General features: G+C 38.4%; 1 protein-coding gene across 1 annotated transcript in view; it reads left to right on the plus strand.

The window, feature by feature from the left end:
• Positions 1-700: 700 nt before the first annotated feature.
• Positions 701-12381, plus strand: part of LOC307057892 (putative zinc finger protein 487) — a gene marked incomplete at its 5' end in the record, with an annotated part of 77464 nt that continues 65783 nt past the window's right edge. Inside the window, 4 exons of the mRNA XM_079711201.1 lie at positions 701-707; positions 10432-10484; positions 10707-10833; positions 11094-11189. Coding sequence (XP_079567327.1) covers positions 701-707; positions 10432-10484; positions 10707-10833; positions 11094-11189 — 283 coding nt within the window. The remainder of the gene's footprint in view (positions 708-10431; positions 10485-10706; positions 10834-11093; positions 11190-12381) is intronic.

Below are 12381 nucleotides of genomic sequence, written 5' to 3' on the forward strand. Positions count from 1 at the left end.
ATACAATCAATACAATGTTATCAGTGTAGTCACCATGTTATACATTAGATCATCAGACCTTTTTCATTTTATAGCTGAAAGTTTGTACTCTTTTACCAAGTTTTCATTTCTTTTCATGACTCAATGTTCCACTGTATGGATGTACCACATTTTGTTTATGCAGGTGTCAGTTGATGGACATCTTTGTTGTTTCCACCTTACAGCTATTGCGAATAGTGCCACCGTCAACATTTGTGCACATTTTTGTTTGAAAACCTGTTTTCTGCCTGTATCACTGCATCTTTTCCAGTCTTGAATAGTCTCATTAAATAATTGTATTTCATTAAAAAAAAAACCTGTTTTCAATTATGGGTATATACCTAGAAGTGGAAATGCTGTGTCCTATGTTAATTATTTTTAACTTAATGAGGAACCACCAAACTTTTTCACAATGGTTGCACAATTTTACATTTTCACCAGCAATATATGAGAGTTCTGGTTTTTCCTCATCCTCAGCCACACTTGTTAACGTCTATATTTTTTTTATTACAGCCATCCTAGTGTGTGCGAAGTCATATCTCATTGTGGTTTTGATTTGCTTTTCCGTAATGACAAATGAGCACCATTTTGTGTGCTTCTTGGACATTTCTATAACTACTTTGCAGACATATCTATTCATGTCCTTTGTCCATTTTAAAATTGGGTTGTTTATTGTAAGAGTATGTCGGGTACTAGGCTTCTATCAGTTATATGATTTTCAAATATTTCCTCCCATTCTTTGAGTTGTCTTTTCATTCTTTTGATAGTATATACTTTGAATCAAAAAGGGTTTTAATTTTTTTTAATAAATTCGTTTAGTGGTGCTTGATTCTTTTTTTTTTTTTTTTTTTTTTTTTTTGCGGTACGCGGGCCTCTCACCGCTGCGGCCTCTCCCGCTGCGGAGCACAGGCTCCGGACGCGCAGGCTCAGCGGCCATGGCTCACGGGCCCAGCCGCTCCACGGCACGCGGGATCCTCCCAGATCGGGGCACGAACCCGCGCCCCCTGCATCGGCAGGCGGGCTCCCAACCACTGCACCACCAGGGAAGCCCTGATTCTTTTTTTTATAAATTTATTTTATTTATTTTATATTTGGCTGCGTTGGGTCTTTGTTGCTGCGTGCGGGCTTTCTCTAGTTGCAGCGAGTGGGGGCTACTCTTCGTTGTGGTGTGTGGGCTTCTCATTGCGGTGGCTTCTCTTGTTGTGGAGCACAGGCTCTAGGTGCACGGGCTTCAGTAGTTGTGGCTCGCGGGCTCAGTAGTTGCAGCTCGTGGGATCTAGAACGCAGGCTCAGTAGTTGTGGCTCACGGGCTTAGTTGCTCTGTGGCATGTGGGATCTTCCCAGACCAGGGCTCAAACCCGTGTCCCCTGTATTGGCAGGAGGATTCTTAACCACTGCACCCCAGGGAAGCCCAAGGGTTTTAATTTTGATGAAGTTTGGTTTATCTATTTTTCTTCTGTTGTATGTGCTTTTGATGTCATATCTAAGAACTCATTGGCACACCAAGATCATGAAGATTTACTATGTTTTCTCCTAAGAGTGTTACAGTTTTAGCTCTTACATTTAGGTCTTTGATCTATTTTGAGTTAATTTTTGCATATATAACATGAGGAAGGGGTCCAGTTTCATATATTTGTATGTAGATATCCAGTTGTCCCAACACCGTTTGTTGAAGAGACTGTTTTTTTCACATTAAGTGGTCTTGGTACTCTTGATGAGAAATAGTTCACCAGAGATGTGTAGGTTTATTTCCAGACTTTCAGTTCTGTTCACTTGATCTATGTGTGTATCCTTATGCCAGTTCCATACTGTTTTGATTCTCTAGCTTTGTGGCAAGTTTTGAAGTCAGAACACGTGAGTCCTCTGATTTGTTCTTCTTTGTCAAGGTTGTTTTGGCTATCGAGGTTCCTTGCAATTCCATGTGAATTTAAAGATCATGTCCATTTCTGCAAAAAAGGTTGTTGGATTTGTCATCGAATTTGTGGAACACTGGGGAGTATTCTTATCTTGACTATATTAAGTATTTTATCCCATGAACAAGGAGTGTCCTTCCATTATTTAGGTCTTTAATTTCTTTCAGCAAAGTTTTGTAGTTTTCAGTGTATACAAGTCTTGGACCTCCTTGGTTAACTCTGTTCCAAAGTATTTTATTCTTTTTGATGGTATTGTAAGTACAGTTGTTTTCTTAATTTACTTTTGGATTGTTCATTAAACTGATATTTTGTGTGTTAATCTTGTGTTCTACAATTTTATTGAATTTATTAGATCTAATACTTTTTTGATGGATATTTTAGGATTTTCTGTATGTAAGATCATGTGATCTAAAGACAGAGATAGTTTTACTTCACTGTTTCTAATTTGGATGGCTTTATTTCTTTTTATTGCCTGGGTTCTCTGGCTGGGACTTCTTTTACAGTGTTGAATAGAATTGACCAAGGTGGGTATTCTTGTCTTGTTCCGCATTTAAGTGGGAGAGCTTTCAGTCTTTTACCATTAAATATGTTAGCTGTGGGTTTTTCGTAAAAGCCTTTTTATCAGGTTGGGCAGTTCACTTCTGTTCCTAGTTTATTGAGTGATTTTATCCTGAAAAGGTTTTGGATGTAGTCAAGTGCTTTTTCTGCTTCACTTGAGCATCATGTGGGGATTTTTCATCTTCATTTGGTATATTAAATTGATTTTCTCATGTTGAACTGCTCTTGCATTCCTGGTATAAATTCTACTTCGTCATGATTCATGATCTGTTTATTTGTTTGTTTGTTTATTCATTCATTCATTCATGCTGCACCACGCAGCTTGCGGGATCTTAGTTCCCCAACCAGGGATGGAACCCTTGCCCCCAGCAGTGGAAGTGTGGAGTCCTAATCACTGGATCGCCAGGGAATTACCCATGATCCTTTTAATATGTTGTTTGGACTCAATTTTGTAGTATTTTGTTGAGGATATTACATTTATATTCATAAGGCATTTTGGCCTGTAATTTCATTTTATTGTGATGCCTTTATCTAACTTAGATATTAGGGTAATTAATGCTGGCCTCATTGAATTAGTTAAGAGGTACAGTTTACCCTTGAACTACACAGGTTTAAACTGCATGGGTCCTCTTATATGCAGAGTTTTTTCAATACTAGATATTACAGTACTACACAATCCATGGATGGTTGAATCTGCAGGTGCAGAACCGCAGATAAGGAGGGATAGCTCTGAAGTTATACTCGGATTTTCAACCGCACTGAGGTCATCAACCTTAACCCCTGCATTTTTCAGGGGTCTGAAAAACGTTTTTCAGGGTTTTTTCTTCCTCTTTTTGGGAAGAGTTTGGGAAGGATTAGTGTTAATTCTTCTTTAAATGTTTGTTAAAATTCACCAGTGAAGTCATCTGGTTCTGGACTTATCTTTGTTGAGAAGTTTTTGATTACTGATTTGATCTCTTTGCTTGCTATTCACATTTTGTATTTCTTCCTGAGTCAGTTGGTTATTTGTGTGTTTCTAGGAATTTATCCATTTAATCTAAGTTTCTAATTTTTTGATGTAAATTGTTTTTTAGTATTGTCTTATAACCCTCTTTATTTCTGTTAGGTTGGTAGTAATGTCTCCATTTCTGATTTTAATATTTTGAGTCTTTTTTACTTTGTCAGTCTAGCTAGAGGTTTGTCAGTTTTGTTGATTGTTTTTTAGAGAAGCACTTTTGGTTTTGTTCATTCTGTTTTTTTATTCCACTTATTTGTCTCTCCTCTAATCTTTATTATTTCCTTCCTCCTGTCAGAGACAAAGACCAAAATATATATATATTCCTTACTGTATCACAGTATCAGAAGGATAGAGATAAACAGGGAGAACACCATATGATGACAGAAGCAGAGATTGGAGTAATGCAGCATCAATCCAGAGAATGTCAAGTATTGCTGGCCACCATCGGAAATGAAGAGGAGGCAAGGAAAGTTTCTGTCTCGAGTCGCAGAGAGAGCATGGCCTTGCTAACACCTTGCTTTTGGACATCTAGACTCTAGAACTATGAGAGGATAAATTTCTCATTATAAACCACCAGTTTGTGGGAATTTGTCATAGCAGCCCTAGGAATCTAATCCATGTGCCACAGATTTATAATTATTGTTTTATGCTTTTGTCTTTTAAGTCAGATAGGGAAAAAAAGGAGTTATTAACCAAAAATATAATAATATTGGCTTTCATGTATACCTTTATAGTTTTTAAAATTATTTGTTTGTTTATTTATTTATTTTATTTATTTATTTTGGCTGTGCCGGGTCTTAGTTGCAGCATGTGGGCATGTGGGACCTTTAGTGGTGGCATGTGGACTTCTTAGTTGTGGCATGCAGGCTTCTTAGTTGCGGCATGTGGACTCTTAGTTTCAGCATGTATATGGGATCTAGTTCCCCGACCAAGGATCAAACCTGGGCCCCCTGCATTGGGAGTGCAGAGTCTTACCCACTGGACCACCAGGGAAGTCCCTACCTTTGTAGTTTAATGATGTTCTTTATTTCTTTAACTAGCTTTGAGTTAGTGTCTTCCATTCATTTTAGCTTGAAGGACTCTTTAGGTTTTCTTGAAGGACAAGTCTGTTAGCAACAAACTCCCTCAGCTTTTGTTTATCTGAGAATGGCTTAATATTTCTTTGTTTGGAAGAACAGTATTTTTGAATACAGAATTCTTCATTGAAAGTTTTTTCTTTCAGCACTTTAATATGTCATGCCACTGCCTCTTGTCCTCCATGGTTTCTGATGAGAAATTGGATATTCCTTTTCAGGATCTCCTGTACATGATGAGTCACTTCTCTCTTATTTCTTTCAAGATTCTCTTTATCTTTGACAATTGATTATACTGTGTTTTAGTGGGTCTCTTTGTGCGTATCTTACTTGAAGTTCCTTGAGCTTTTTGGATGTGTAGGTTCATGTCTTTCATCAAATTTGGGAGGTTTTCGGCTTTTATTTTTTCAAATATTTTTTCTGTCTTTTACTTTCCTTCTGGTACTCCCAATATGCAAATGTTGGTGTGCTTGATGGTGTCCCACAGATCTCTTAGGCTCTGTTTATCTTTCTTTATTCTTTTTTCTTTCTGCCTCTCAAACTGTATAATTTCAGTTTACCTATCTTCTAGTTTGCTGATTCTTTTTTCCATCTGTTCACATCTGCTGTTGAACCCTCTACTGAAGTTTTTATTTCAATTTTTGTACCTTTCAACTTCAGGATTTCTATTTGTTGATATTCTCTTTGGTGGAACATCATTCTTCTGGTTTCCTTTAATTCCCCCCCCCCCCCATGGTTTCCTTTACTTCTTTAACCTTATTTAAGACAATTGATTTATAATCTTTGTCTAGTAAATCCAAAGATTAGGCCTCCTCAGGGAAGGTGTCTGTGAATTTTTTTCTTGTGAAAGGGCTATACTTTCTCATTTAAATGCCTTATAATTTTTTGGTGAAACTGGACATTTTGAATATTACAATGTGTTAATTCAGAGATCAGATCTCCTCCCCAACCCTCAGAGTGGTTACTGTTGTGTGAGGCATAGTTTTTTGTTTGTTTGGTAAATTTCTAAACTATTTTTGTAAAGACTGTCTTCTTTGTTGCATGTCATTACTGAAATCTCTGTCCCATTTACATAGTGCTCAACTAGTGATTTAACAGAGATTTCCTTAAGTGCCTGGAGTCAACAAAACCAAAAATCTCCCCAGTCCTCACTGTGGGGTTTGTGTGTATTGGAGCATATCCTCAACACCACACTGGGCAGTTTACAACTCTTCCCTCACCCTCACTTCTTATTTGTACAGAGCTTGATAGTCACCTAGAGTTGAGAGCTTAGGATCTTGTCAGGTCTTTTTTGAACATGTGCCTCATCCTAGATATGTGTGGGTCTTCTAGATTTCTAGGACTATATGGAAACTTTTCAAAGCCCCAAAGCATTTCACTCCTCAGCTTTTCCTCACAGACTTTTTTGACATATCTTTTGTTTGCTCCAGCTGACGTCCTTTGCCCCAGTGGCAGCAGCTGGTTCATTTGCCTTTAAATGTTTTCAGTAAATGCCCTTCATGTAGTCGTTTCTCTGATGTGAGAGGTTCTGAGCATTCTGCTGTAGTCTTTTCAGGTATCCACCAGACAGATCAAAACAAACAACCCCAATTGTTGAGAAACAGCTCCATTCTGCTCTCTCTGGCACCAGGAATCTACACCAAGAATATTGGAGTCCATCTTCAAGACCAAATGTTACTGGTTGAATTGTCTCCTGAAAATTTATATGTTAAAGTCCTAATCATTGATATCTCAGAATATGACCTTATTGGGAGAAAGGGTCTTTACAGAGGTAATCAGGTTAAAGTGAGTTCATTAGAGTGGGCCCTAATCCAATACTAGTGTCCTTATAAAAGGGAGATTTGGACACAGAGCTACATATAGCAGGAAGACGTTGTAGAGTTACAGGGAGAAGACAGCCGTCTGAAAGCCAAGGAGAAAGGCTTTGAATAGCTTCTTATCTCACAGCCCTCAGAAGGAACCAGCCCTGCTGACACCTTAATCTTGGACTTCTAGCCTCCAGATCTGTGAGATAAATTTATGTTGTGTAAGCCACTCAGTCTGTATACTTTGTTATGGCAACCATAGCAATCTAATACAGCCTGAGAGGGTGAGATGGAGCAAGGGTAAGTTAAAACAACACAAGATCCCTCCTACCAGGTTTCAGTTGCATTTTTCTTGATTAATCATTCTCTTGATTGTTGTAACCACTGTCTATTTTCCAGAGTTCTGCTAAAGTTGATTCTGATAGTTTTTGCCAGGTTTTTAGGTGTTCCTTTGGAGGGATGTGGCCCTGAGAGTTCTATGCTCTGCTGTTTTCCCTGGTCAGAGTCTGTTACCAGTGATCTGTTGCAGTTTTGGAGTTACTTGACCTCTCTGCATCATTTGACCCCACTGCCTGCTCTTCTGTAAAGCCTCTATTAGCAGCTCCTATAACTTCATACAACCCTCTTTCTACCCTTCTAGTGATGTCTCCTTCAGAACAATTAAGGACTTTGACTCCTGGCAATTAATGTATCCCTGTATATTAGTTTCCTGTTACAGCTGTAACAAATTGCCACAGATTTAATGGTTTAAACCAACACAAAGTTAGAGGGAAGTCCAAATTAATCTTACAAGGTGATGACAGGACTTGTACCTTCTGGGCTCTGATGGGAGAATCTGTTTCCTTGCTTTTTTCAGCTGTTGTGGCACCTTCCTCCATTTTCAAGGCATATCACATCAGTCTAAACTCTTTCTTTAAACTGCCTTCTCCTCTTCTGTAGTCACATCTCTTTCTGGCTCCTTCTTATTTATTAGGACACTTTTGATTATCCTTAGGGTCCACCTGGATAATCCAGGATGCTCTCTTTTCAGGATTCTTAGCTAATCACATCTACAAAGGCCCTCTTGCCATATACAGTAATATTCACATGTTCTAGGGATTAGGACATGAATATCCTTAGGCCATTATTCAGCCTACCATAGCTGGGTTTTCATTCTTGACTCACTGTTCATATACATGTTTATATATTTATATATATACATTAATTTCTCATTCTATTTGTGTAAGTAGATGGAAATGTATGTATCATGGAAGGATATATATTTTGTTTTATATGCTTCTTAGAATTATGTCAGTTATCTCATTTGATATGTAGGTTACTGTACCTCCGTTTAAAAAATTTTAATATTGTACTTAAGATTGGTCCAAATTGATTAATACTTTATTCTTTTTAATGTCATATAATATTTTATTATGAGACCATACCACATTTTAGTTTTCCATTTCTTTACTGAAAGACGCTTGCCATTTCCATTTTTCATTGTCATGTATAATACAGGCGTACCTTGTTTTATTGTGCTTTGCTTTACTGCACTTCACAGATACTGTATTTCTTTTACAAATTGAAGGTTTGTGGTAACTCTGCATCGAGTCTTTTGGCACATTGTTCCAAAAGCATTTGCTCACTTCATGTCTGTTGTCATATTTTGGTAATTTTCACAATATTTCAAACTTTTTCATTATTATTATATTTGTTATGGTGATCTGTGATCAGTGATCTTTTTTTTTTTTTTTTTTTTTGTGGTACGCGGGCCTCTCACTGTTGTGGCCTCTCCCGTTGCGGAGCACAGGCTCCGGATGCACAGGCTCAGCAGCCATGGCTCACGGGCCCAGCCGCTCCGCGGTATATGGGATCCTCCCAGACCGGGGCACGAACCCGTATCCCCTGCATCGGCAGGCGGACTCTCAACCACTGCGCCACCAGGGAGGCCCGATCAGTGATCTTTGATGTTACTATTGTAATTGTTTTGGGGCACCACAAACCACACCCATATAAGACAGTGAACTTAAATGTTGTATGTGTTCTGACTGCTCCACCAACCAGCTGTTACCCAGTCTCTTTCCCTCTCCTTGGGCCTCTGTATTCCCTGAGACACAACAGTATTGAAATTAGGCAAACTAATAACTCTACAGTGGCCTTTAAGTGTTCAAGTGAAAGGAAAAATCGTACATTTCTCACTTTAAATCAAAAGCTAGATTAAACTTAGTGAGGAAAGCATGCTGAAAGCCTAGATAGACCAAAAGCTATGCCTCTTGCACCAAACTGTTAGTCAAGTTGTGAATCAAAGGAAAAGTTCTTGAAGGAAATTAAAAGTGCTACTCCAGTAAACACACAAATGATAAGAAGGTGAAACAGCCTTATTGCTGATATGGAGAAAGTTTTAGTGGTCTGGGTAGAAGATGAAAGCAGCTACAACATTCCCTTAACCAAAGCCTAATCCAGAGCAAGGACCTAATTATCTTTTCTTCAATTCCATTTAAGGCTGAGAGAGGTGAGGAAAACTGCAGAAGAAACATCTGAAGCTAGCAGAGTCTGGTTCATGAGGTTTAAGGAAAGAAGACATCTCCATAATATCAAAGTGCAAGGTGAAACAGCAAGTGCTGATGTAGAAACTATAGCAAGTTATTTAGAAGATCTAGCTAAGATAATTAGTGAAGGTGGCTACACTAAACAACAGATTTTCAATGTAGACAAAACAGCCTTAAATTGGAAGAAGATGCCATCTAGGACTTGCATGGCTAGAGAGAAGTCAGTGCCTGGCTTCAAAGGACAGGCTGATTCTCTTGTTAGGGGCTAATGCAGCTGTTGACTTTAAGTTGAAGCTGATGCTCATTTACCATTTGCAAAGTCCTAGGACCCTTAAGAATTATGCTATATCTACTCTGCCTGTGTTCTATAAATGGAACAACAGAGCCTGGATGACAGCACATCAGCTTTTAACATGGTTTGATGAATATTCTAAGCCTACTATTGAGACTTACTGCTCAGAAAAAAAGATTCCTTTCAAAATACTACTGTTCATTGAGAGTGCACCTGGTCACCCAAGAGCTCTGATGGAGATGTACAACGAGATTAATATTGTTTTCATGCCTGATAACACAGCATCTGCAGCCCATGGGTCAAGGAGTGATTTTGATGTTCAAGTCTTGTTATTTAAAAAATACGTTTCATAACACTATAGCTGTCATAGACAGTGATTTCTCTGATGGATCTGGCAAAGTAAAAACCTTCTGGAAAGGATTCACCATTCTAGAAGCCATTAGGAGTGTTTGTGATTCATTGGAAGAGGTCTACGTATCAACATTAACAGGCATTTGGAAGAAGCTGATTTCAGCCCTCATGGATGACTTTGAGGAGTTTGAGACTTCAGTGGAGGAAGTAAGTGCAGGTATGGTAGAATAGCAAGAGAACTAGAAATAGAAGTGGAGCCTGAAGATATTACTGAATTACTCCAATCTCTTGATAAAACTTTAACAGTTGAGGAGTTGCTCGTTCTAGATGAGCAAAGAAAGTGGTTTCTTGAGATAGAATCGACTCTTGGTGAAGATTGTATGAGACTGTTCAGTTATGGGAAGAAAATACTCAGGTGCCTACCTACATTTTTTTTAATCTAAAAAAATAAGAATGAAATTTTATATATAGATTGACAATATAAGTTTACAATTTATAAATAAATTAAAAGGTTTCCCAGAAGGAAGAGTAAGCAGATATTTTGGACACCCCTATTCTACAGGAGTTATATCCAAAATTATTCAATAACTCACTCCCTGAATAACTCCATAGCTCTTTATCTTATCATAGTCCCAAATGGTACTCTCTTACATGCTAATTGCTTTTCCTTTAACTACTTTTTTTAGAGGTATCCATGGTTATGCTGTTGCCCCAGGTTCATGAATGTTACTTTAATGTTGTTTAACCACTCAGAATTTTACCTCCTCAGTGAAACCCACCCTAATAGCAGGAATAGAACTTTTGTCCCCTTTGAAACTGCAATCAACTTTGCTCATCTTTTCACAATAGTAACATCTTATTGTAGTTATATGCTTGTATGTTTGTCTGTTTTTCAGATTATATGCTTCTTGATAACAGTAACATTGCTTTGTCTTCAGATTCCCCCAAAGTAGGATAGTTTTTATGGCATGCAGGCATCAATAGCTTATACCAGTAGTAGGGAATATCTGTTATGATTTCTCCCTCTCCAACCAAGTACAGTGCAGAAGTAGACATCCCAAAACATATTTTGATTGACTCTGAATAGTGAACAGTATAACCATTCTCATGTAGCTTCTCCATGTCTTTCAATTCTGATTACTTAAATTTGAGCACAAATGTGCTATTTCAGGAATCCTTATCATTTGAGGATGTGAGTTTGGACTTCACCAAGGAGGAGTGGCAGCAGCTGGACCCTGCTCAGAGGACACTGTACAGGGATGTGATGTTGGAGAACTATAGTCACCTCGTCTCAGTGGGTAGGGATTGTTTTCCGTGTAGATTCCTAGTATGCATGTCCTTTCTTGGTTGCTGACACCTGTGGAAATTTTTTGAGTTTGAAGATACTTAGGCTTGAGATCCAGGGTGATAAGAAGAAGGACTGTTGAAACACCATAAAGAATTTTTCTTTTCCCAATAATAGATTGAAATTGGTCCCTGAAGCTTCATTTTCTGTTTTCTTCAGGAGCCCTAAAGCCCATGAGCCTAGCGCAATTCCCATGTCATTTCCCATTCGCAGGGTATTGCATCCCTAAACCAGAACTGATCTTCAGGTTGGAACAAGGAGAGCAACCATGGGTATTAGAGGAAGAGTCCCCAAGCCAGAGCTACCCAGGTGAGTTAAGCTGTATTAAACAGAAGGACACCTGGTGATAGGTACAAATTCTTATTAATCTTAAGTATTGCTCATGTGTTCATTTTTTCTTTTAACATCTTTATTGGAGTATAATTGCTTTACAGTGTTGTGTTAGTTTCTGCTGTGTGACAAAGTGAATCAGCTATATGCATATGTATATCCCCATATTCCCTCCCTCTTGCATCTCCCTCCAACCTTCCTTATCCCACCCCTCTAGGTGGTTACAAAGCACCAAGCTGATCTCCCAGTGCCATGCAACTGCTTCCCACTAGCTATCTGTTTTACATTTGGTAGTGTATATATGTCAATGCTACTCTCTTGCTTCATCCCAGCTTACCCTTCACCCTCCCTGGGTCCTCAACTCCATTCTCTATGGCTGTGTCTTTATCCCTGTCCTGCCTCTAGGTTCATCAGAACCTTTTTTTTCCTTTTAGATTCCATATATATGTGTTAGTACATGGTATTTATTTTTCTCTTTCTGATTTACTTCACTCTGTATGACAGACTGTAGGTCCATCCACCTCACTACAAATAACTCAATTTTGCTTCTTTTTTATGGCTGAGTAATACTCCATTGTATATATGTACCACATCTTCTTTATTCATTCGTCTGTCGATGGGCATTTAGGTTGCTTCCATGTCCTGGCTATAGTAAATAGAGCTGAAATGAACATTGTGGTACATGACTCTTTTAGAATTATGGTTTTCTCAGGGTATATGCCCAGTAGTAGGATTACTGGGTCATATAGTAGTTCTATTTTTAATTTTTTAAGGAGCCTCCATACTGTTCTCCATAGTGGCTGTACCAATTTACATTCCCACCAACAATGCAAGCGGGTTCCCTTTTCTCCACACCCTCTCCAGCATTTATTGTTTGTAGATTTTTTGATGATGGCCATTCTGACCAGTGTGAGGTGATACCTCATTGTAGTTTGGATTTGCATTTCTCTAATGATTAGTGATGTTGAGCATTCTTTCATCTGTTTGTTGGCAATCTGTATATCTTCATTGGAGCAATGTCTATTTAGGTCTTCTGCCCATTTTTGGATTCAGTTTTTTGTTTTTTTGATACTGAGCTGCATGAGCTGCTTGTATATTTTGGAGACTAATCCTTTGTCAGTTGCTTCATTTGCAAATATTTTCTCCCATTCTGAGGGTTGTCTTTTCGTCT

This window comes from Hyperoodon ampullatus (genome assembly GCF_949752795.1).
Source record: "Hyperoodon ampullatus genome assembly, chromosome: 1".
NCBI classification, from domain to species: Eukaryota; Metazoa; Chordata; class Mammalia; order Artiodactyla; family Ziphiidae; genus Hyperoodon; species Hyperoodon ampullatus.